At 41.9% G+C, this 24,644-nt stretch overlaps 1 protein-coding gene and 1 pseudogene across 1 annotated transcript; one reads left to right on the top strand and one right to left on the bottom strand.

The window, feature by feature from the left end:
• The first annotated feature begins 14,651 nt into the window (after window positions 1-14,651).
• On the top strand, window positions 14,652-17,182 carry LOC146629543 (uncharacterized). Its single transcript, XM_085358692.1, has 3 exons — window positions 14,652-14,913; window positions 15,023-15,304; window positions 15,798-17,182. The coding sequence occupies exons 1-3, from the start codon at window positions 14,697-14,699 to the stop codon at window positions 16,826-16,828; spliced, it is 1,530 nt and encodes a 509-aa protein (XP_085214818.1). The 5' UTR covers window positions 14,652-14,696; the 3' UTR covers window positions 16,829-17,182.
• Window positions 17,183-17,333: 151 nt separating this feature from the next.
• Window positions 17,334-19,738, bottom strand: LOC146629542 (uncharacterized; annotated as a pseudogene).
• Between the last annotated feature and the right edge of the window lie 4,906 nt (window positions 19,739-24,644).

Raw genomic sequence — 24,644 nt, 5'->3', positions numbered from 1 at the left:
AGACAAAGATGGGTATGTCATTGTTTGTGGAAGTATTTAGACTAGTTTGATACACTGTAGTAGAGTGTGTATGGTAGATTTGATTCAAGGAACATTATCATATGAAGATGAAAACCAAAGTTGTGCGATCTCTGAAAGTGTTTTGTTTATTTGCTTTTTGTTTGTTTATTGTTTATGAAACTGGTGACTTGGCTGTGATCTTCAGTCCCAGAGGCATCGAGATCCAGACCTAAGAAGAAAAGGCCACTACTAGTAAGTATGCTTTTGCTAATGCTTTTAATCACCACAGCTCATTCCATTCAGTACAAATACCTGTAGATATGTGATGATTCCAAGTTTACATTATGGCAGGAAACTGCATACATGTGTCACCTTATACACATACCACATACTATAGAATTCAGTCCCCTTTGCTTTTTGCAGTCTTATTGCAATATATAAGTACTTTTAACAGATGATGCAAGTACAGTTAAATGCATTCACTCCAGTAAAAATGCTTCTAACACAATGCTGTTGCAAGCAGCAGATTTTCTTTTTCTGTTGTCAATGTAGATTAGATAGAACTTTATTAATCCCTCGGGTGGTTCCTCCGGGAAATTCAGTTCCCAGTATCAGGACACTGACAGAAGTTGCATATTACAGAGTTAGAATATCAGGACGGGACCAGGTTGGTGGGGGTCAAACAGCAGATCCAGTCGTGCAGTGATAATTCATATTTAATGCAGCAGATTTTGTAAACGATTGTATTCTAATCACATTGGCTAATTCTATATGCATATATAGATAAAAGGTATTTTTATTATGTCAAGAGTCCTCCAACAGCATCCAGGAAGTACTATCCTATTCCCATGCCTCTGTCCAAACCAGGCGAGTGTTTCCATGTCACTTCAATGTGTTCTTTGCCATCAATAATTTTATGTTGATTTTTTGTTACATAAGCATGCCTCATGTGACCTTCCACTTTTTTTCCCTTGTCATTTCTCACCTCCTTTGGATATGTATGTATGTATCTCTTATTTATATAAACCTCTTACCCAACTCTGTCCTCCTTCCTCTTCTTTTCTCCTTCCATCTCTCTCACCGTTCATCAATATCGCACATCCAGACTATACCCGTAAGATAGAGTTGATCCGCTAGCTTGTGAGCGGCTATGTGAACGGCAAAGTGCTGGACACGCTGTCCGAGCACGCCAACTCCCTGGCGTCCTCTGCTGTGGCCAGTCTGGAGGACGAGGCTGACCAGCTCTCTCACTTCCCCTTCCTCCCAGTGGCCAGTGACCCTGTGCTAACTGTCCCCAAGCATCATGGTTGGTACAGTGGACTCTGTTGTAGCTAATGAGCCAGACATTTGATGCTGGTGCTGTAGTGATTAGAGTCGTGCTGTGCTCTTATAGTGCTCTGTGTCTGCAGGCGGTAGCACGGTAAAGCTCCGCTGTGGTTATGAGTGCTGCACCTTGCTGACATATCATTCACAGCAAAAGAAGACGTGAATAGAGCAGTTTTCAAGTGTAATAATATTCCTCTCGATCATATTGAGTATAGACGAATGCAACTGTGAGCTTTAGCGATTAGCCCGTTTCAACAGGACCGTGATCCCGATGTGTGAGACAGCAGGGTGCTGCCACTGGTGTTGTAATGTGTGATTTAGTTCCTCCTAACATTTCAGTTTGTTTCCAGTATCTATCCTCTGTGATTACTGGCTCTTTAGACAGATTTAATAGAAGTGTGTGAGCTATTGGCTCAGTATAAAGGGTCAGTAGTGTTTTCACATCACCTATCCATCCTCCATTTAGTCACCCAAAGCATGTAGAAAATACTCCTCACCTTTATTCATCTTCTCTTAAATTCAGACAAATTCCAGCTTGATAACATTGAGCTTGTGTGTGTGTGTGTGTGTGTGTGTGTGTGTGCGCCAGTTGCAGCCACCAAGTTGAACACCATCACCAAATGTGTGTGATGAGTGTTATATTCACGCACAAGCTTTAAAGGAACCATAAAAATTATCTCCAGGAAGAATATTATAAGTTGGGATGTTGTGTCACCTCCTCCCTCCATGCACAGGTACATCCCAGCCATCGTGGATCACAGTGGAGGCCTGCCCTGTCATGGTACCTACCTGCTGCACCAGGTACAGGATTGGTGCATATGTTGTTTTCTTATTAATGGTAAATGGCCTGTATTTGTATAGCGCTTTTCTAGTCCCTAAGGACCCCAAAGCGCTTTACACAACCTGTCGTCCACCCATTCACACACACATTCACACACTGGTGATGGCAAGCTACAATGTAGCCACAGCCACCCTGGGGCGCACTGACAGAGGTGAGGCTGCCGGACACTGGCGCCACCGGGCCCTCTGACCACCCCCAGTAGGCAACGGGTGAAGTGTCTTGCCCAAGGACACAACGACCGGGACTGTCCAAGCCGGGGCTCGAACCGGCAACCTTCCGATTACAAGGCGAACTCCCAACTCTTGAGCCACGAGCTACTACTTGAGCTACTCACACAGTGGTAACTGCTTCCTTTGTACACAGTTGAATATCTTCTTTTAAAGCGTAATGTTGCTCTAGCTGTGCTCACTGTGATCCTGAGCTCCTGTTATGTTTGCTGCAGGAGATCCAGCGGAGGATCAGAGTGACCCTCATCCACGAGAAGGGCAGCGAGCTCCATTGGAAAGATGTTCATGAGGTGGTTGTAGGTGAGCAGCCTACCTTTAGGGTCTAGTCGTGCTTTACCTCTCTGTAGTAAACAAAAACCCCAAAGCACAGAAACAATGTTTTATAGTGTTTGTGTGCTTTTGATAGAGGAAGACAGGACAGAACATCATTAAAGGGATTTGACTTTGTGAGATCACACTGAAAACGCAACACTTGGTTCACTCTGAGATATTTTCAGTCTGGAAAGATGAATCTGTCGGGCTTTAGGCTGCTTCTCACTTTAAGCAGTTCATGCTGTAGCTGATGGACCAAAAAATGACATTTGATATTTTAGACATTCAGCTGCGATTCAGATTGTGTTGGTACTGGATGCTGTGATAAAACAGCTGTTCTGATCTGTCTTCATTCATGCCTGTCGTTATTAAGCCTCCTAAGCTCCAAACCAGTAAAAGCAATCTTTGGAGGCAACACCCTTTTTAGTACTTTTCTGTATTTGTTTGTGATTGTGTGACACTGAACCACAGTGCTATGTATATCCTCTGTAACACTCAGACGTTTCCAGATCAGTGTTTTCCCCCTCAGCTGTTTCTCACTATAGACTGAGATTGTGGTGTTCAACAGTAAAATCCCTCGTGCCCAACTCTGTGCTGCCCTGGGTTCCTTTCCTTTGCTTTGTCAGCCCTCTGCTCCGCCGTGTTGTACCTGTTTGTACGTGTTTTTAAGTCTCTTGATGTCATCGTGTCTAACACACACCCTTTATCGCCTCTCTGCAGTTGGATCATTGCATCCAGCCTGCCATTATCACCAAACTGCACGGTCTTTTACTCCCGAGACGCCAAGATTTCCCCACCCCGTTCTCTCAAGAACCTCTTTGGGACTGGATACTCCAAAACTCCTGACTGGTAAATCTGGGCTGCTGTACTGTGGCCATCTCTGTTTCACAATCAAAGATATCTGCCCTGTTACAAAGTTTCCTTCTTCATAACTTCTGCTTCATTATAGCAACCGAGTGACTGGGATCTACGAGCTGAGCTTGTGTAAGATGTCTGACACTGGAAGCCCAGGTGAGCGGCCATGAAACATGAGGGCTCATGTCCTGAGCAGGGATGCAGAGGAGGAGGAGGAAGCTCCTGGACACATCAGTGGCTTACGTGCGTGGAGAGGAGAGCCTCGCTGGCTGGAGGCCCAGAGGAGATATCCTCATCCTAGAGCACCAGTGGGAGCTAGAGAAGATGGAGCAGCTGCAGGAGGTGGGGCCTTAAAAGATTCATAAAGAAATAAATCTCTGTTTAATATCGTAGAGGGAAAAATGACTTTTCAACTCGAAGACCAAAGTGCTATTCTAAAAAGTTTTAACCCTCCCCTCTTCTCTCCACCTCACATTCGCCCCCATCTTTTTTCCAGGTGGAAAAGACCCGTCACCTTCTGGGAGAGGCGGCTCCCGTGGGAACAGCTCCCACCACCAAGTCCCTGAGTGAGTCTCTGTCCCCCAGCGTGAGCTCCAGCACTCTGTCCACGTCCACCTCCGTCTCCTCGCAGATCTCCAGCACCACCTTTGAAAGCGCCATCAGGCCGAGCGAGAGCAGCGGCTACGATTCCGCCGACATCGAGAGCTGGTGGATCGTGAGAAGGAGCTGGCCACCAAGGTGAGAAAAACGTCGGCTTAGTGGGCGTTCTTGTTGCTGCCTTCTCTGCTTGGAGCTGATCGGTCTTGTTCCTGTTGTGTTGTAGTGCCTGCGCCTTCTGACACACACCTTCAATAGTGAATACAACCAGCTGGTGAACAGCATCAGTGACTGCAAGGTGAGAAATAATACAAATAAATAAAAAAAAATAGCCTTTCTGTGTCACATCAGGGAGTTGATATATTAACGTCTACCTCGTCCTGCTGTTGTTTCACTTCAGCTTTCTCTCATCTCACCGACCGGACATGATCCATCCGTGACGAGCTTCAGCAGTGCCACCCTCACCCCTTCCTCTACCTGCCCCTCTCTGTCGGACTCCCGCTGAGGCTCAATGGGCCAGAAGTAAACATATTTTTAGGAACATTGACCTCGATCTGCAAACGGTTATTGACAGGTTATCTATTTGATTCTAACTTGGTGTGATTTGTGTTAAAGGACCCCTAAGATCAGCTCACGTGCCTCCAGTCCCTCCTGCTCAGACTATGAAAACTTCCCGATGGTTCCCACTCTGGAGACCTCCTACCTTGCGCGGGCTGCAAAGAACGAGTTCCTGAACTTTGTGCCTGATATTGAAGAAATGCGACCAGGGTGATTAATGCCATATTAACCCAAATACTGTCACTATGACATGTGTCTCACAGACCAAATGTAAGTCGATACTCATGTTCTCTAGTTCAAGCAGAAATGATGTGGATTGATTCAAATTCCTGAGCCTGGATGATTTCAGCTGGAAACAAACCAACTCTGCTTCTTCCTCAGAAAAACAAGCGCTCGCTTAATAAATAAATAAATGAATAAAATCCCTTCTTTTCAGATCTGTTGTGTCCAAGAAGGGTTTTCTAAGCTTCGTGGAGCCTCGCTCTAACTCATGGGGGAAGCATTTTGTGGTTGTTTGCCGGCCGGGGGGGGGGGCAGTGTTTTGGAAATGACAGTCTTCATTACAAAGCTTTCTTCGTTATGAATTAGCATACATGTTTTTATTGAACATTTGAAGAACTAGCAAAAAAACCCACAAACTCTTGTAGTTCACATAAAGTCAGAGATAAAAACGACAAGGAGCAGGTGCATCTAGTACAGGTAGAGCTGCTGCAAAAACCCACAGAGCCCAGCAGCCAGCAACAAATTCTGGATCCTTTGCTTTTAGTTAGCAATTAGCATTAGCAGCACATCCTGCGTCCGATGTGAAAGGACTTTTATGCTGCGCACTGTGACTCACAGCAATGGTCCTGGGTCAGCCCTGACTTTGTGTTACACTAATCCTAAAGTAATAATGGTATTTCTAACCACTGACATACCACAACTTTATCCTTTCAACAGCTGCTGAAAGTAAGGGGACCTAACTACTATCGGATATTTATATAGAGATTACCCTTCAAGGACCTGCAGTTCAAAAAAGCGCCCCTCCGACAGCCAAACCCATCTGTTCTCTGATTGGATTGTTAAATTTGTGATTGACATGACATTGACCAATCAGATGAAAGGAAGAAAAATAGGGTCAAAATTCGTAGTTGTAACTTGCAGGGGTTTTTGGCTAAGTCCACACACAAATCTTTTTTACACATACAAATCTTTTTTACGCACGCACAAATTTTTTTTACACATACAAATCTTTTTTACAAGTACAAAACCGATTTACAAGTACAAAATATTTATGACCACATTTTGAGCCCATAGAGGTGTCTATGACGTGTTCAGCAGTCTGATGGCCTGCTGAACACGTCATAGACTTTCTGAAAAGCCTTTGAAAATACCGAAAATACCAAGTGTTAAAACTTATTAATCATTGTGATTCTTGACAGTTTTCTCTTGTAAGTAGACTTGTGGCTTAAGTCTCTTTTCATGCGACTCAAACGTTTAAGTTTTGCCTCCCCGCCTCCCTCCAGCAACCCCGCCTCCAGCTCAGCTTTCCTCCTCTCTATTCCCTCCCCTCAGCTTTTTGTGTTTTTGTTTCGATGACAATGTTTGGGTCTAATTTTGTTCCGCTTGGTTGTCATTCCCAAACTCCCCTAACTAAGTAGCATGTTGTAGTAGTCTACTTGTGTGTGCACGACTCTTTAGAAACTTTCCGTTTGCCAATCATCTGTACAAAAAAATGTCTCTATCAGTGTTATTTGTCTCCGGAAATGAGTTTCATTCTATTTTGGGTTTTTTTTTGTTGTTGTTGGTTTTTTATTAAATTAAGATGCTTGCATGATACCTGCAGCAGTCCTTAGGAGAAGACCAGGTTTGCTCAGTTTAAAACAAAAAACAAAAATGAACCAAATCAGCCAGCTTACATTTGAAACCATGAAGGAAAAATCTACAGTTATCTCCAAGTGACGTGTTAGTTTACGCTCTGCTGCCTAAACCATAGCTGCTAATAGATTTATAGGGTATTTTTCTTCTGGCAGTGAATTTACATCAGGCTGAACCGTCTGTGAAACAAAAACTCAAAGTGGGAATGAACTTTGACAGGAGGGCCATGCCCGATTTCCTCTGTCATCCACGTCATACTTAGATCCTCCTCAATCTGTGTACATACGCCATCTCTAAACCGCCGATAGTGCCAGTGTCAGTTAGTGAGTCAGTAAAATACTCATGCATTTGTGTTAACATAAAAACTGCAGACTAACTAGAGACAAACAAGCGAGGATCGCTTCATATCTCAGCAGTTTGAAAAACAAACAATGACCGATTGTTCCTGCAGGATTAGATTCGGGCCCCTTTTTGCTTTTTCATCCCAAGGAATAAAAACAGGGTTACAAGGAGATGAGGAGGACTAGGAGGATGAAAACGAACTAAAGAGAGAACTTGATTTGTACATGCGGTCTGTTCTGGGATCAGTGTGGTAGTTAACCCTCATTTAACACATTCCTCTCTGCTCCTCTAGCTCGCTCTATCTCACTGAGAATCAGAAAGCCTTGACATTTACTGCTATTAACTTTACACTCTTGTTGTTAAGACTCAAAGAAAAGGTTAGAAGGACGTAAGGAAAAAGGAATAAAGGTGCAATGTTTCTTTAGTTTTGCTTTGACAGCAGTGGTTAGCCAGCAAATCTGCTTTTAAATGGCCCACAGGACAGATTACGATGTAGTCCCATGACTCCCTTCGCTGTCACACCAGTGTTGACTGAAATCTCTGAAGTGAAGTACTCGTGTTCAGCAGCATCACAGGGAACCATGTGTTCATTTTTTTATTCTTATTCTTGAATCAAAACTTCATCTAACTCTCATTGTGTTCATATTTTTTATTTTAACATTGTTATTTTTTTTTCTTATGCTTTTAATCATTCCACCATGAAGGTTTCTATGAAATGTAACAGAGGGCATTTATTTCTTAAGTTTTTTAACCTTATTTTGCACATTAACACATATCTATAGCAAGGACAGAGACACAGCCACATATGTTGAGTCCAGGATTGTATCTGAGCATCAGGAACAAATGATAAGAGCACATGTCAGAGGACACTGGATGGCTGTTTGTCAAAGGGTTTAATAGAAGGAAAGAAGTTAAAGGGACTACATATTCAAAGGTCTTATTTCTGATACTACCCCATGAAAATATTTGCTCTGTGTGCCGTGCTGCAGCTGCTACATTCCGCTCTTTGGCACGTATGCCTCTCGAGATGTGTTAATGCAGACAGGCATTGAAAAACTCTGGTCAACCAACCAGAAGTATGCCTGCTGTGTGGTATGAAATGCGTGGAAGGAGAGCTACCAACTGTCTGTTACATTTAGATAAAAAATAAAGCTCTTACGTGACCTCGGGTCAGCAGCCTGGCGGTCAGAGAAACAGAAAACGTGCTGGATTGTGGATCTCTGAGCTGCACATCAAAGATGCACCTATGCACAGATCAAATCTCAAAAGTACCTCATATACATGTTGATGCGAAGCGCTGCAAGAGCAAACGTTTCCACTTCATGTGCAGAGGTGTTTTTATTTTGGAATGTGTATTTATTGTTTGCAATGTATATATATTAGTTTGCAGCTCTTTGCACATATTTGTAGTATTTACAGTTTATAGTAGGGATTTTAGCCAACAGCTAATGTTTTTTTTTGTTTACTGGGAAATGAAATGCTGCCAATTCCCAAAGCTGTGTTTCAGCTGCACTTCCTGTTGTAGACTTGTGATGCACACAGGCTCTGTTCCAGCACTCAGCATGTTCTTCCTTATTTTCTCCACCAGGGGGAGTTCCTAAACTATGACATCCTGATAGGAGTGAACCAGGGAGAGGGGCTGAAGTTTGTGGACGACAGTGAGGACAACGACGGCATCTCAGCTGCGGAGTTCGACTACACCATCTCCAACTTTGTTGACAACCTCTACGGATACCCAGAGGGTGAGGAACGCCACCTCTGTACACTGCCACTTTTTCAGTTATTCCATTTTACAGCCTCCTCTCACTTAACTGTGTTTTGCAGCATCATCAGGTTTTGTCTTATTAGGAGCCGCGTTTGTTAATTTGTTAGTTTTTTTTCTGTTTGCTGTATTCATTAAAATAAAGGGATAATCGTCAAAATGACAAATGTGGACAATTATCAAAGCTTACATTACAATTCTGACAGCTTGAGTTCACATGAATTTTCAAAAGAATATAAAAACCTGTGAAAGTGCTGTAAGCGTTTAAAACATGCGAGTAAAGAATGGAATCAGTAAAATGTGAGCCCAGTGAAGTTACTGTGACTCAAACATAGAAAAATGAGATTTTTTTTATTTCCCACACCTAATTAATTAGAGATTATTTTATTTAAAAGTATTTTATAGCATATAACACCTTTGAAAATATGCTTCGGTTCACATTTAACTCCAGAAAATCATCAATCAAAATATGGATATTACCTGACCACAGATTCGTGGTGACGTCACTGCTCTTTTAACTGTTTGGTGTCTTTGCTGTGTTTGGTGGTTGTAGAAATGGTTTATTTGAGCTTTGAGCTGAGATTCAGAGGTTTCTGTGGACACTGCTCATGTTGGCACTTATATTTCTGACCTTTTCTTATAACCGATTAAACATGATCTCCTCGATTTGCTCCCATTTTTGGTGGTGTGGGTGCAAATGATCAGTCATGACATAATCTCATAATAAATAAGATACTGCAAATAATTATTTCTGCATTTGTGCGATTGGAGTGAATTGAAAATGTGTATGCAATGACACTGTTTTAAAGATTTAGCCTAAATAATTTTGGAGTGAATGAGCCTAAACATGATGACCTAACTAGTGATACCCTGGCACCTGTCTCACTCACACACACACACACACACACACACACACACACACACACACACACACACACACACACACACACACACACACACACACACACACACACACACTCTCTCACTCAAGCATGTTATGCCAGTTTCAGCTGAAACGATGTTTCAAACCATATTCCGGGGTTTTTAGTTCACCATTTATGAGGTTTCAAGAAGAAAATAAAAGACAGATCTGAATGTTTGAAAATTATTTGGAAAAATTCTGTAAAGATGAGATGAAAAATACTCAAAGCATAAATTCAATTGGTTTATTTTTTAGATAAGTTGAAAAAAAAAGTTAAACAAGCAAGTAAATAAAGAAACAAGGTAAAACGAAGTAATAATGAAAAAAGTTAAACAAGTAAATGAAGAAAAAAGGCAGAGGAGAGAAAATCCCAACAATCCCCTCTGAGCAAGCACTAGGCGACAGTGGGGAGGAAAAACTGCCTTTAAACGGGCAGAAACCTCCGGCAGAACCAGGCTCAGGAGGGGACAGTCAACTGCCGGGACTGGTTGGGGGGGGTTAACAGAGGTGGAGCAAGACAAGGCTACATCAGGTGAGGAAGCAGTAGCGTCTCTCCTCCGGAACAAGTGGAACCATTTTTTCTTTTTTTTCATTCACTTTTCCACGAGCGCTTTTTTCTCCAGGATGAGATTTCTCAACTCATCGATTGTTTCTGTGTTTTGCTTTTCAAGTTTCTCACATCTTTGTTCCACCTCTTCTAAGGTTGCTTGTTGTTCTTCAAGCTTGTCTTTGAGTTGTTTGGATGTTGCCTCCTGTATCAGCTTGTCCTTATGCATGTCTGCATTTCTCTGTTGGACCTCTTTGTGCTTGTCTTCTAACTGCTCGTTTCTTTTCTGGATTTCTTGGAGCGTGAGCTGCAAGTCTTCACGTATTTTGTCTTGTTGTTGTTTTTGTGCCTGCATTTGAGTGTTTTCACGCTTCAAGTTATTGAATTCCACCAAAATCCCTGTGAGCATCTGTGAGCAGCGTTTCTCCAACTTGTCCTTTTCTTCTTCCACTTTAGTTGCTTTGTCCTCCAGCTGATTACAAAACTCTTGCAGTTTTAGATTTTTAGACTCAAAGTCCTGGACAATATGTTTTCCTTCTTTCAGTCTTTCTTGTTGTTGCTCTTTCTGTTGAAGAAGGTCTTTATGTTGGCGCAGTGTTTCATCCAGGCTTTCTTTCAGCATTCGGTATTTTTCCTGCATGCTCTTCAGTTCGTGCTGCATGTCTCTTTGCTTTTTGTCATGCTCTTCCTTCTGTTGGAGGATTTCTTTCTTTTCTTCCACAGCTTCATGGAGCTGTCTTTGGAGGAGCTGATTCCTTCGGTCCATGTATTGGAGATCCCATTGTATCTTATCAGTCATCGTTTTCTTGTCTTGGAGCTGGTTGGTCATTTGTTTTAGTTCTGCACTCTATTGCTTGTTTTCTTTAATGAGGTGCACAATTTGCTCTCGGGTCTGAGCAAACTTGATTCCCCAGCCCTCATTAATAATTTTTATGTCCGGCTGGCGCTGTTGTCTGTCTTCCAGCTCTTTATTTTGGGCTTCCATTCGTCTACACTTGAATAGGAAGGTTAACAACAAACCTCCAAAACAACTGAATGTGAAACTGCACAACAGATTTGCTCCACTATCAAAGGACCCTGGATCTCTATCGGACAACCATCCATCTAAAAGTAGCGAAGTAAGGTCCGAAAATCTTTTGAAAAGTAAAAGGCCACAGGGAAAGCTCAAGGCTAGGCCTGAAACTCTGATTGTGGGTGACTCTGCCGTAAAGGATGTACAAAGGATGTGCGTTAAGAACACTAAAGTCCTCTGCTTTCCTAACGATATGGTCAACAACCTGAAGGAGAGAATTCTTCTTCTAATTGCAGATGAATATCCAACTGTGACAAACATTGTTCTGCATACAGGGTCAAACGATGTGTCCAAACAACAGTCAGAGGTTCTGAAACGGGACTTTACTGGATTATTAAATACTGTAAACTCTCTGAATGCAGCTGTATTCATCAGTGGACCTGTACCGCCGGTCAGAGGAGGAGACGAGAGATTCAGCAGGTTGTTTACACTGAATAAATGGCTTATATCAGCATGTGCTGACCACTCAGTGCTTTTTATCAACAACTTTAATATTTTTTGGGAACGCAGGCATCTGTTTAAAGAAAATGGATTTAATTTTAACAAGTCAAGGGTGAAACTGTTCACCTCCAACTTATTTTATTCCATACGTCATCCATCTGTGCTTGGTGCCAAGGCTGAGATAAACGAGGAGTTATCTCATAAAGAGGAACAAACAGTACTTCAATAACAGACAAAGCCCAGCAGAAACCTTGAGGAGGAGCTCCATCTGCCCCCACCCAGGAAGAGCCTCAGAAAGGAGAGACATCTGAGGCTAGAAGAGGGGTCCCTATTTGCCTCCAACTCTCTCAACAACACCAACGACCAGGACCAGGACCAGGGACCACGATCTTCCCCAGTCCCCCAAACCCCTGACAGGCCATCACCCCCATCACCCTCCTCCCCCTCCCTTTCTCCCTCCTCCCCACACCTGAAATTCACTGAGGAGATGATGGAGCGGGTCAATGCTGGGCTCAGATCTACCCCCCGGCCCAATCCCTTTTTGTCCCCCATAAACCCCCCACCAGAGCAGCCAAAGGTTCGCCATCGAGCCCCACCCTCAACAGAGCAATCGAAGCCACATTGCCCAGCCTCGCCCCCCTTAGTTCCTCCTTACCACCTTCATGCCCTGTCTCCGCAGTCTGATGTGTGATGTGTGGAGGGTCCGGGCTGCGAGGATTATGGCAGTGGTGACTTTTCCCAGGAGAAGCTGGGACCCTGTTTACTAGAAGGTTTTAAAATCTCTGTACTTTCAGGTGACGGAAGGAGACATGTGGCCTGGTCAAAACACAGAGAGCTACACTCTAAAAGATCTTTAAATATAGTAAACATACCTTGTGTGCCACAGACTGCTCCCAAACACGAGGGGACAAGTAATGCCTCTAAAACACTTAAGTTGGCTTTATTAAACATTAGATCTTTAGCTGGGAAAACATTTTTAATTAATGATTTAATCACTGAGCACAGCCTTGATTTTATGTTTCTAACTGAAACTTGGTTGGACCAAAGTAACAGTGGAGCTGTTCTCATCGAGACGACCCCTCCTAACAGTTTTATCAGTGAGGCCAGGGTGAGCAGGAGAGGAGGAGGGGTCGCTGTCTTATTTAATGAATCATTTCAATGTAAGCAGCTATCTCCTGGAAGTTTTCAGTCTTTTGAATATGTGGCTTTACAGCTGAAGGCCCCATCCAAAGTTGTGTTTCTTAATGTTTACAGGCCTCCCAAATACTGCACAGACTTTTTTAATGACCTCAGTGAACTGCTGTCTGTGATCTGTGTTGATTTTGACTGTGTAATTATTGTTGGGGATTTTAACATCCATGTGGACAACCCTCAGGACAAAGGGACTAAAGACCTGAGTAACACTCTGGGCAACTTTGGGCTGACTCAGCATGTAACAGAGGCCACACATAATAGAGGACACACTCTTGACCTACTGATCTCCAAGAGCCTGAGCATTTCACACATTACTGTGTCTGATGTGGGCGTGTCTGATCATTACTGTGTTTTCTTTGAAAGTAAAATCTCAGCCCACACAAATATATCAACAGCAGTGATCACAAAACGGTGTATAACTGAAGACAGTTGTGAGATCTTTAACCAGGTCTTCCCATTAACACCTGATCTGTCCAGAGGGTCAGTCAATGAGCTCGTCAATAGCTTCAATGCAAAAATGTTAAATGTAATGGATACAATTGCTCCCATTAAGGTGAACGTTATCTCTGGAAGGAAAAAGTCTCCATGGAGAAACTCCACACTAGTGAAAAATGAAAAAAGAGAGTGTAGGAAAGCTGAGCGCAGATGGAGAAAAACAAACCTCCAGGTTCACTATGACATCTATAAAGAGAAACTTCACAATTATAATTTACAACTGAGGAGTGCAAGGAGGTCCTACTTCTCTGACATCATCACTAAAAACAGTCATAATGCTCGGGTCTTATTTTCTACAGTTGACAGGCTAACAATCCCTCCTGTGTCAGTGGCAGCTGAACTTCAGTCGACCATGGCCTGCAATGACTTTGCCAAATTCTTCACAGAAAAAATCCAAAAGATTAGACAAGCAATTGGTACATCAACAGCAGATCCAGGATATGTACTGTGTCCACCGAAAAACTGTTTAAACACCATGAAACAGTTTGACCCTATTAACAGCAAAGACCTGGAGGACATCTTAGGTCAACTGAACTCCTCCTCTTGCTGTTTAGATGTCCTGCCAACAAGTTTTTTCAAAAAGGTCTCAAAGACTTTAGAGTCAGACCTGTTACAGATCGTCAACTTTTCCTTAATGTCAGGTGTGTTTCCGGAATCACTAAAAACTGCTGTAATCAAACCTATACTGAAAAAGGACAATCTTGACAAGACACAAATGAACAACTACAGGCCGATCTCAAATCTCCCATTTTTAAGTAAGATCATTGAAAAAGCAGTTTCTCAACAGCTCAGTTACTTCTTAAAACAGAATAATTGCTACGCTCTGACCAAAGTGTTTAATGACATATGTCTGAATACAGACAGTGGAAAAATGTCAGTCTTAGTTTTACTGGATCTCAATGCAGCATTTGATACAGTTGACCACAACATATTACTCAAACGACTGGAGAACTGGGCAGGTCTCTCAGGAACTGTACTAAACTGGTTCAAAACATACTTAGAAAACAGGAAATACTTTGTATCAATAGGTAACTTCACATCTGAGCAGACAAGTATCACATGTGGAGTTCCCCAAGGTTCCATCTTGGGACCCCCTCTGTTTAACATTTACATGCTCCCACTAGCACAGATTATAAAGAACAACAAAATAAACTACCACAGCTATGCAGATGACACACAAATATATATCACAATGTCACCAGGAGACCGAGGCCCTGTACAGGCTCTTGGTAAATGTATAGCTAGGTTTCATTTGACGTAGACGTGACGTCGACGTAAAGCGCTAAATTTGACTGGCGGTCGGAAGTGAAAAAGATAAGCGCAAAATCACAGACAGACAGTACGCAAAATGCCTATGTCCTGTTGTGTTTACGGATGCTCCAGTAGGTCGACCAGAGAAACTGATAAACGGTATTTTAGGGTACCAAAAATAGCCCAACGAAGAGGAGAAAAATGGAAAATTCTAACCGAAAAACGTAGGAAAAAATGGATTTTAAATTTACGTTTACAGTCGGGAGGAGCAGAGTCTGCCAATGCCCGTGTCTGCAGCGACCACTTCGTCAGAGGTAATGTTATGTTTGCAAACGAACTTATTAGCATTAGGTTGTCGTTAAATTCTCGTTTACTTAGTGCTTTTAAGTTAGTAGTCTAATATTGACTTGATTGGGACTATAGGCTGCCCAAGTGCTTTGGATGACGAAGAGTCGGAGGACTGGGCTCCGACGGTCAATCTCGGCTACGAACGAAAACCCAGATCGGAATCAGTTCTCAAACGAGAGAAAAGAATGAAGCTTAAGGCAGAACAGCATCGATGTGCAGAGGCGATTTTGGATATGCAACAGACGGCTGAGAGCCCGGATTTGAGCCTAGTGACAGTGGAGAACCCCGAACTGCAGCTTCCAGCTGAGAATCCACAACCAGAAGACTTCAGTGTGAATGAGACATTCACTTATCCAGGTAAGATATTGTGCTGAGATGTAAAACAAACAAGAATCATGTCAAAGAGAAAAAGATGCCATTATCTGTAATGATTATGGTCCAAGTTACATATTACATGTTTGTGATTTTTTTAATCACAGAGTAAATCCATACCATTTTATTCAGAAAAAAAGAAAAAGTGGCACTTATTACCGTCAGGCACACACCACAGGTTTTTGTACACTGCTATGGTTCTTATATTGCCAGATTCCAGACAGTCTCCTTTCACAGATAAGTAAAGATATCCGTAATGTAAGGTTTCTGTGGTGAGAAACATATAAATATATTTTTTGTTTAGACGCAACATGTTTTTTTGTTGATTAAAAAAAATAATTACATTAAATTAACATAGTGAATTAAACACATTACACCAGATTCTAATAGCCCACTAAAAAACTCCTACAGTGAAAATGAGTAAAAATTGAGGTTGCCTCTATTATGCTGATTATGCTCCCCCACTGTTATATTGCAGGCTGTGCGGATGCTGGATGCCAGACAGAGCTGACGATGGATGACATCGAGAAGATGGAGGATGTTTTGAGACAGAACACAGCAGAGCTGGTTGATCTTCGGAGCAAGGCTCTGGACACACAGTTCAGCCAGGAGGCTTTTGAAAAAAATGAAGACAAGACAAAGTTCTACACAGGGCTCCCCAACTTCTTAGTTTTAATTCAGATTTTTGAACTGTGCGAGCCCTATATCACCTCGGGACCTATGTCTTTGTTGTCCAAATTTGAACAATTCATACTAGTTTTGCTGAGGCTGAGACTAAATCTGCCCCTGAAAGATTTAGCTTTCAGGTTCAATATTTCTCTGTCCACTGCTTCTAGAGTTTGGCATAAAGTAATTGACATACTTCATAAAAGGTTAGAGTTCCTAATTGAGTGGCCAGAGCGACATGTTCTTCAAGCTACGATGCCACTGAGTTTCAGACAGGCATTTGGATGTAAAGTGGCTGTGATTGTTGATTGCTTTGAAGTCTTTATTGAGAGACCATCTAATCTTCTTGCACAAGCTCAAACTTGGTCCAACTACAAGCACCATCACACTGTAAAATTTTTGATTGGTGTTGCCCCCCAAGGCTACGTCACTTACATATCTTCTGCCTGGGGAGGGAGAGTTAGCGATAAGCAGATCACAATAGAGAGTGGCCTCCTAAAGAACTTGTTACCTGGAGATATTGTCCTTGCAGATCGTGGGTTCAATATTGGCGATAATGTGGGGTTTTACTGTGCTTCACTACAGACACCGGCATTCACTAAAGGGAGAAAACAGCTGTCAGCCTATGAAGTGGCAGAGACAAGGAAAATAGCCAATTTGCGTATCCATGTTGAGCGAGTCATAGGTTTAGTCAGGAGGAAATATCAAATTCTGCAGAGCAGGGCTATGCCAATAGAGAACATGTCCACAAAGCCAGGTGAGACACATGCATTGATCGACAAGATTGGGGTAATTTGTTGTGCCTTATCAAATCTCTCCGAGTCTGTTGTCCCACTGGAGTAAGGGGGGTGGGTGGTAATCAATCAGTTAAAAAAAATTAAATGTCTTGTCACTGTCACGGCTCACAGAAGGGGGTGGAGAGGAAGAGTAGTGTCCAGTATCTGCTGCTTGGCTCTGGTGATAAGTAGAACAGGGTAGAGTAATAGTAGTACCTAAGTCCTGACTCCTGATTAGTCTGTAAATGTTTTCAAATGAAATATTTTTCTCCAACTGTCATATTGTGCTGGCAGTTTGTACAGTATTATACTGTGAGATGGATTGCAATCTATTTTGTTTATTTGTTTAAAAGTCTAATCTTGTAAATAAACCACCAATGTATTATTATGCTGCCTCAATAGCATTTAATCATTGTGTAGTGTTACACAACACTTAAATGACACAATTAAATGTACAATAAAATTAAATGACAATTTGTGCTCTAATGCTACGTCAGAGCAAATACAATAGCCAGAACTCATAATGACTACCATCAGGTCATAACAATATTCAAAATGTCATTATGTTGTCGTCCTTTTATCACATTACACATGTATGTTTGTAACTTGCTGTCCCAGTATTTCTGGGAGTATACTGTTTCTAAAAAAACACTCAACTTTAGGAATCGCATCATCCCAAAACTCAAGGTCAGGCAAAATCCTTTCAACAAATATGTCATTGCGGTTCCACACAACAAAGTCACAGTACTCTGCATTTGCAATGTGAAGCTGTGCCTGAATTTGGTAATAGTAGTAGTCATGAGTAGTAGTCATGAGTTGGGTCCAGTGTGACATTATCCCCGTCACTGATGAGGCAGAAGCCCTTCTCCCCAGCACGCATGCGCAGGTTGACCGCATCTTTCTGAGAGTGTGGGCACTAAAATCACAGTGATGAGAACAACAATCAAGATTTATCTGATGAAACAGTGAAGAAGCAAAGATGATGGGTGTGGTCTGTGTTATCATAATCTCTCATTGCCCAAAACAAATGTCTATTTGACACAGACAATAAAGCCTCATCTTATCTTAATTGAACAATAGATTAGAAATTAGAAAAGGTATTTCCTGCATTTTTACTCAGTTCACTGATTCTTATGGAAAGATGTCACACCTATGGCCTTGACTACAACAGAGTCAATACCTTAATCTCGCAGATGCCAGTTCCATGACAGTCACAAGTGACTATCCCATCAGGGGAGGACCCCATGTATGGCCACTTGGGGTTCAGCCAGAGACCGCTGTCCATACATGAGAAGCCTGCATGCTCCTGGCTCATAAGCTTCTCATATGCTCCTCTGGCTTGTGCTTCATGTTTGCATCCATAACTATAAACAGTACACATGCCAAACATGAAAAGGAAATTATTACTTAGTATTGGATGTGTAAAACAGTAAAGTGATGTATTATACAATATGCCATTACCCTAAACTATACTTAGTTCTTACCCTGTATAACCCTAGCCGTATAAGCCTATAACTAACCTCCATCTTCATAACACTTTTTTAGTTACAGTTATGGACAGTTTCATACCCCAAATCTTAACTCTGCCTTACCCTACATCAAACCCTAAATACCTTGTAGCAGCTGTGGTGAACCTATATGCCTCTGGATAGCATATGGCCTTGATCAAGCTCTTTGATGGTTGCTGGGGGTTGGTCTTAAGAACTTGTTTCAGCTTAGAGGCAGTTACGCGTCCAGCTCTTTGCCTAAACCAAATACTGCTTGCACTCTGACTTCGAGTCGCCCTCTCTACAGCCTGGACTTGGGACAGGGTGAGCTCTTCAAGCTGGAAGTCCAGGCATAGCTCTTCAAGGTCTTTGGGGGGGAGCTGCAGTGTCTCTGGTGTTCTGTACTCAGGCACAGTTTTAGGAAGCATGCTAGACTGGGGGACAAATTCTTTGTGGTAAGGTTCCCTAGACATCAGTGCTGCACTCCTTGGACAGTTTTTGCTTAAACTCTCAAAAAACCTACAGTATGTCTCTGAATCTCTCTGCACTCTTGGGCATGGAAGTGATTTCCCAACCTTTTGTGTACTTGTGCAGCCATCAATGGAACACTCAAGCTTTCGTTTTTTTGACTTTGCTGAAGAGAAGTCAATCAGAGTTACTGGGCAAGCAGGAATCTGGAAAAATTAAGCCAAAGAAGATCATTAAAATTTAAAAAGCTCTTTTCCAAAACGCTATATATTCGTTTCCAAAAATATTCGAAATTGAACAGTGATGGCAGTGGAGTGAGTATGTGTGTTTTAGGCTGGGTATAGTGGTTGGTTGGCAGTGAAGTGTGTGTGTGTATGTTGGGTGGGGATGGAGGTGCCATGTGCTGGGTATAAAAGGAGTGGAAAGTAAGCAGTTCCATGTTGATGAAAATGTGGTGTGAGGAGTTGTGAGTATTGAGGAATGCATGAGAAATGTGAATATATAAAGTGCTGCAGTCAGGTGTGTGTGTGCGCAGAAAACAAGTGCTAGGGTGTTGAGGCATGCATGAGAAGGGTGTGATATACAGTATACGGTTCTGCAGTCATGGTTATGTTAGTCATGAAAAAGGAAATGGCTTTTAAATGCTGTTATAGCGTTTTGGAATAGAACTCTTCATTTATTAAAGTACTGCCTTTTGTCTGACCCCTCACCTGCAACCTGCCCGGCTTGATTAGATCTACCAGGAGCTTGAAGCCCCCGCCGGTATAGCCTACAGGGTCATTGAGGCACTCAAGCTTCCCCACCACGACAAGGTAGCAGTATAGGGGAAGATATTTTATCCTACTGTCACATGAAGTCCCAATATAACATTCTTTATCCTACATTTTGCTTTTTGGCTTACCTTTTTAACATGAGATGGCATCAGCCACTTGCACTGCTCTGATGTGCATGTCGCTCTCATTTTCACCCCAGCTTCAACTGCAAAAAGAACAGCTCCAACGTGCGAGCATGATTCTGATAGTCTGGAAATAGAGCACATAATCTTTTTAACATGAAATGCAATATTTACAGTACATTTTGATGATGCATAGCTTACTAATACTAATGTGCAATGGCACTTTATTTGAAGTAACATATTTATTCATTAACTCTTTCTCAACAGCCTATAGAGAAATCATTATCTAGGTGATGACATGACTGAATAGTTCTACCCTCTATCTGAAAAATGCATCTGAGTGTCATGAGGGATCTAAGGCAATCACACAAATTCTTAGCTGATGAATTCTTAGCTAAAAGAAAACACTCTCTCCCCACTACTACTGAAGTACACTTGCAAAATGCTAGCAGTGCCCTATGCGTATATGTGTGTGTGTGTGTGTGTGTGTATGTGTATGTGTGTGTTCTCATTGCAATAACATCCTACTTAATTAGGCTACTAACCCTGCCATACAATTGCAATGAGCTGCAATCACTTCTCCATCCTCCTTTGCAATTACCCAAGTCTTCAGAGGTGTCTCGTTAGACCGCTGAGAATGGTTTACCTTGAAACAAACAACTGTCACTCTAACGAAGTCCTAAGGATGTGGCATGTTTGTTGACGTTAAAGCCGCTACCGCTAACTGTTAGTGTTGGAGGTTAAAGCAATAAAGCAATATAAGAACAAACACTCACCCTTGCAAACACCAAACTGTATCCATCACGGAGACGTTTTGTTCCAAGGTTGTGGACCCACCCGCTGACAAAAAAATTGTACGCCTCCAGACTCTTGAAAGCTTTCATTTGCTGCCTAGTGTAGTAAGAAGTCTGGAGGACCAAGTAGTTGGTGATATCCACAGCCTCGATAGTAGGCAAATCCTTTACTTCTGTGGTGTATTCGGACATTTTCAAAGAATACGGATCACGTCCGATATATTTTTTTAACTATCTGTTTATATCTCTCCCGAGAAACGGGGTCTAAAGTTGCACAATAGCTGCTCTCCTGACTCTCCACAGTGTCCTCCATGTTTACTTCCGCCCTCCACTCAAAAATCGCGCTGCCTCCGCACGTCATCAGAACCACGTGACCGCAACCCAACTATTGAGGAAATTAATGACTGGTTGTGCCACAGTTTTCTCCAGCTAAACAAAAACAAAACTGAGGTAATAGTCTTTGGCGCCAAAGAAAAACGATTACAGGTCACCAGAGAACTTCAATCTATACACCTAAAAACCACAAACCAGGCGAGAAATTTGGGTGTAGTGATGGATGCAGACCTAAACTTAGAAAAACACATTAAGACAATAACAAAATCAGCTTACTATCACCTCAAGAATATTTCAAGGATAAAAGATCTGATGTCTCAACAGGACCTGGAAAAACTAGTCCATGCATTCATCTTTAGTAGGCTTGATTACTGTAACAGCATCTTTACAGGTCTACCTAAAAAATCAGTCAGACAACTACAGCTCATTCAGAACTCTGCTGCTCGAGTCCTCACTAAGACCAAAAAAGTGGACCACATCAGTCCAGCTCTGAGGTCTTTACACTGGCTGCCTGTCCGTCAGAGGATAGACTTTAAAGTTCTGATGCTGGTCTATAAAGCTCTGAATTGTTTAGGACCAAAATACATCAGTGACCTCCTGACCCGGTATGAACCTTCCAGATCCCTCAGGTCATCTGGATCCGGTCTTTTATCAGTTCCCAGAGTCAGAACCAGACACGGAGAAGCTGCATTCAGCTTTTATGCTCCTTATATCTGGAACAAACTCCCAGAAAGCCTCAGATCAGCTGAAACACTCAGTTTATTTAAATCCAGGTTGAAGACTCACCTGTTCTCAGCTGCATTTGAATAAAGCACCAAATCCACACTTTTAAGCTTAAATTTCAAAACTAACATTTTAACTACTGATTTTATCTACTGTTCTGATTTTATCTGTTTTGATTTTATATACTGTTGTTTGTTTGTTTGTTTGTTTGTTTGTTTGATTGTTTTAATCAATTTTAGATCATGCTTTTTATTTGTTTTTGTTTCTAATGTCTCTGTAAAGCACTTTGAATCACCTTGTTGTTGAATTGTGCTATACAAATAAACTTGCCTTGCCTTGCCTTACACTTGTCCTCCAGTTGAAGTTTCTCTTCTCCAATTTGTTGCATTTTTTTCTGGAGATGGTAGTTTTCCTTCCTACTCTCCTCTAATGCCCTTTGGAAGGATGAGACGACGCCATTTGGGGAAATTGGCCGGCCACGCCAGGAAGGAGAGGCGGCGTAATCTTTTTGAATTGGTTGTTTTTTTTTTCTTGGAAACATGTTGGAGTTGATTAATTAAGAAATTAATTGTCACAAACATCCCCAATATTATATAACAGACAACAGAAAACAAGACAGTTTTTTTCTACGCAATAGAACTACAATACAAGTTTGTTTTAATTATCCTACTTTTTATAAAAGATAACATTTAGGAAAGAATATGCATTTAATTAAAAAACTCTATTCATCTAAAGGGTAACAAAAAGGGGGAGCTTCCTGCTCGAAAATGAAATGTCCCCATTTTTCTGGGCGTGGGTGCTTAACTAGTTAAAAAGAACACAAACAAACAAACATCTGTCTCCTATTTTTTATGTCACACAGGAAAGAAGCTTCAATATCTGATGAGAAGACATTAATTTGTTGGTGTTTGTGGTGTTTGGTGCAGTTTTCTTGTTTTCTGGGTTGTTGTTTATTTACAGGGGAGATGAAGATCTCTAACAAGTTGATTTGTTCACATTTGCACATCTTAATTTTTAAGAGGAACGTGTTTGTTGAGTTTGTACACTATATGCATGTAAGGCAACCGTTTCCTTTTTCAGTATTTTGTGAGGTGCATTTTTCTCTGTTTTAACAAAAAACAGACATAAAAGACATTTAAGTCGACCTAAGATGATTTGTTTAAATTTCTACATGGTCTTACTGAGGTGATGCAAAGTGAAACATGCTTTCTTCTTTTTTGGTAATGTGCTGGAAAAGCTTGAAAATGGACCTTGAATGTGCTTAAACAGTGCTTGAATTTGACCCTGAAAGATGTGCATGAACCCTGATATTAATAAAAGGTTGACCTAACTGATCAAATAAAGTCTGTGCGGTTTAGTTGTTCCACTCATATTAAACCAAATGATGGTGTGGCGGCCTGTTCTAGTGTGAACTGAGAGAGGGTTTGAATGTAAGAGAGAGGGGGGGGAGGAAAAGGAGACCTAAAATGTAACCCCTGCAGCTCGACTGAGGAGGTGAGTTACATTAGTGCTTCCTCTTTATTAGAAAGCGGTTTGAGTGAATTAGAAGTCTTGTTTTTTTTGGAGGATATACTCATTAGTCATGCTAGGCATCCATCTGAACTCTATCAAAATAAAGGTGTATTTTAACTCATTTAAATTGTTTCTAATACCAGAGATATAGGACTATACAAAGTAGCTGCTGACATCTAAAACGACAGCACACTTATTGTGTCTTTCTTCACCTCATCAAAACAAATTTCCCACGTGTGGGACTAATAAAGGTTATCTTATCTTATCTTATCACTTTTTTCTGTGTGTGTTTTTCTGTTGATGCCTTTCAAACAAAACTAGCCATGATATTTTCCACCTTCCTCCTCTGACAATTAATATCAGTTAACCCCAGATGTCTCATGCAGATATCCTAATTCTGTGTATGGTAATCTTGCACCATTAAACTGTTAGTGAATGAGGCAACAATAAAAGTGGGAAACGTGCATTAGCAGATCAAGTGGTGCCTGCTTATTTCCTGCTTTATGTGAGCTTCTGCTGTAGTTTATTATGTGCTTTTAGCCCCAAGAAACCAGCCTTTTACTGTGGCGCACAATAAGATCTTCTGATGTTTGGTGTCATCTTCCTGTGATCTCCTGAGAACAGGGCCCTGTTTCAGGAAGCCGGTTTAGTGGAAAAACTGAGTAAGTATACCCTGAGTTAACGAAAACTCTGGGTTTTCGGTTTCACAAAGCGAGTTCAGCTGCAGCCTGAGTGAGTCACTATGACGACACACTCCGTGAAGCTAACCTGCCCCCTAGCAGGTTTACTACAACTAACCCTGACTGTCTCCGCCCCTTTGTCGGAAACCTGACAGTAGGAAGTGTCGGACATGGCGTGCCACTTCCTTGAAGAGCCAGTAGATCGTGAAGCCCAAATTCTCCGCAGAGCTCTCCGCCGGGAGAGAGTGATCAGAGCGCGTTTGGACATTTTATCATTTCCTGATGATTTTCTGTGCGAACGTTACCGTTTCTCAGCACAATCTATAATTTATTTGGATAACATCCTCAGGCCATATATTACGCATGTGACACATCGCGGACATGCTCTCAGTTCATTGCATATTATTTGTATTGCACTTCGGTTTCTTGCAAACGGGAGCTTTCTGTATAATATTGGTGACGCTGAGCACGTTTCCAAGGCTACCGTCTGTCGGGCAGTCAGGAATGTTACAGTTGCACTGAAACGTCTCCTGTACTCGTCTGTGGTGTTCCCCGGTCACAGACCCACAAGATTTATCAAAGAGGGATGCCACAAAATTGCAGGTATCAGGATGACCAAAACTTAATGTATGATGTGGTGATACTTGGACTACTACTTAAATTGCACATTTATTTTCAGGGTTCCCAGGCGTGATTGGCTGTACAGATGGCACTCACATTCCAATCATTGCTCCTTCAGTAAATGAAGGAGACTATGTGAACAGGAAGTCTTTCCACAGCATTAATGTACAGGTACATAGTTCCCTGTAGCATGTCAAACTAACAAATTATTTCATTATAGTAATGGATGCTAATTTGTGTTCTCTGCACTGTGAAGATCATATGTGATGCTGCCAACATTATCACAAATGTGGAAGCCAAGTGGCCAGGCTCTGTCCATGACTCACAAATATTCCGTGAATGTACACTGAGCACAAAATTTGGACATGGT

Source organism: Diplotaxodon limnothrissa, linkage group LG7 (genome assembly GCF_057381915.1).
Source record: "Diplotaxodon limnothrissa isolate DT_005_m linkage group LG7, D_limnothrissa_male_GT1.1, whole genome shotgun sequence".
NCBI lineage: Eukaryota > Metazoa > Chordata > Actinopteri > Cichliformes > Cichlidae > Diplotaxodon > Diplotaxodon limnothrissa.
Note: the sequence above shows the minus strand (reverse complement) of the source record. Positions and strands in the feature narration are given on the sequence as shown.

Coding starts and splice junctions, on each gene's coding strand:
- LOC146629543 (XM_085358692.1), top strand. CDS start 14,697: ATGCCTATGTCCTGTTGTGTTTACGGATGCTCCAGTAGGTCGACCAGA. Junction 14,914..15,022: donor CAGCGACCACTTCGTCAGAG/GTAATGTTATGT, acceptor TTGGGACTATAG/GCTGCCCAAGTGCTTTGGAT. Junction 15,305..15,797: donor TGAGACATTCACTTATCCAG/GTAAGATATTGT, acceptor GTTATATTGCAG/GCTGTGCGGATGCTGGATGC.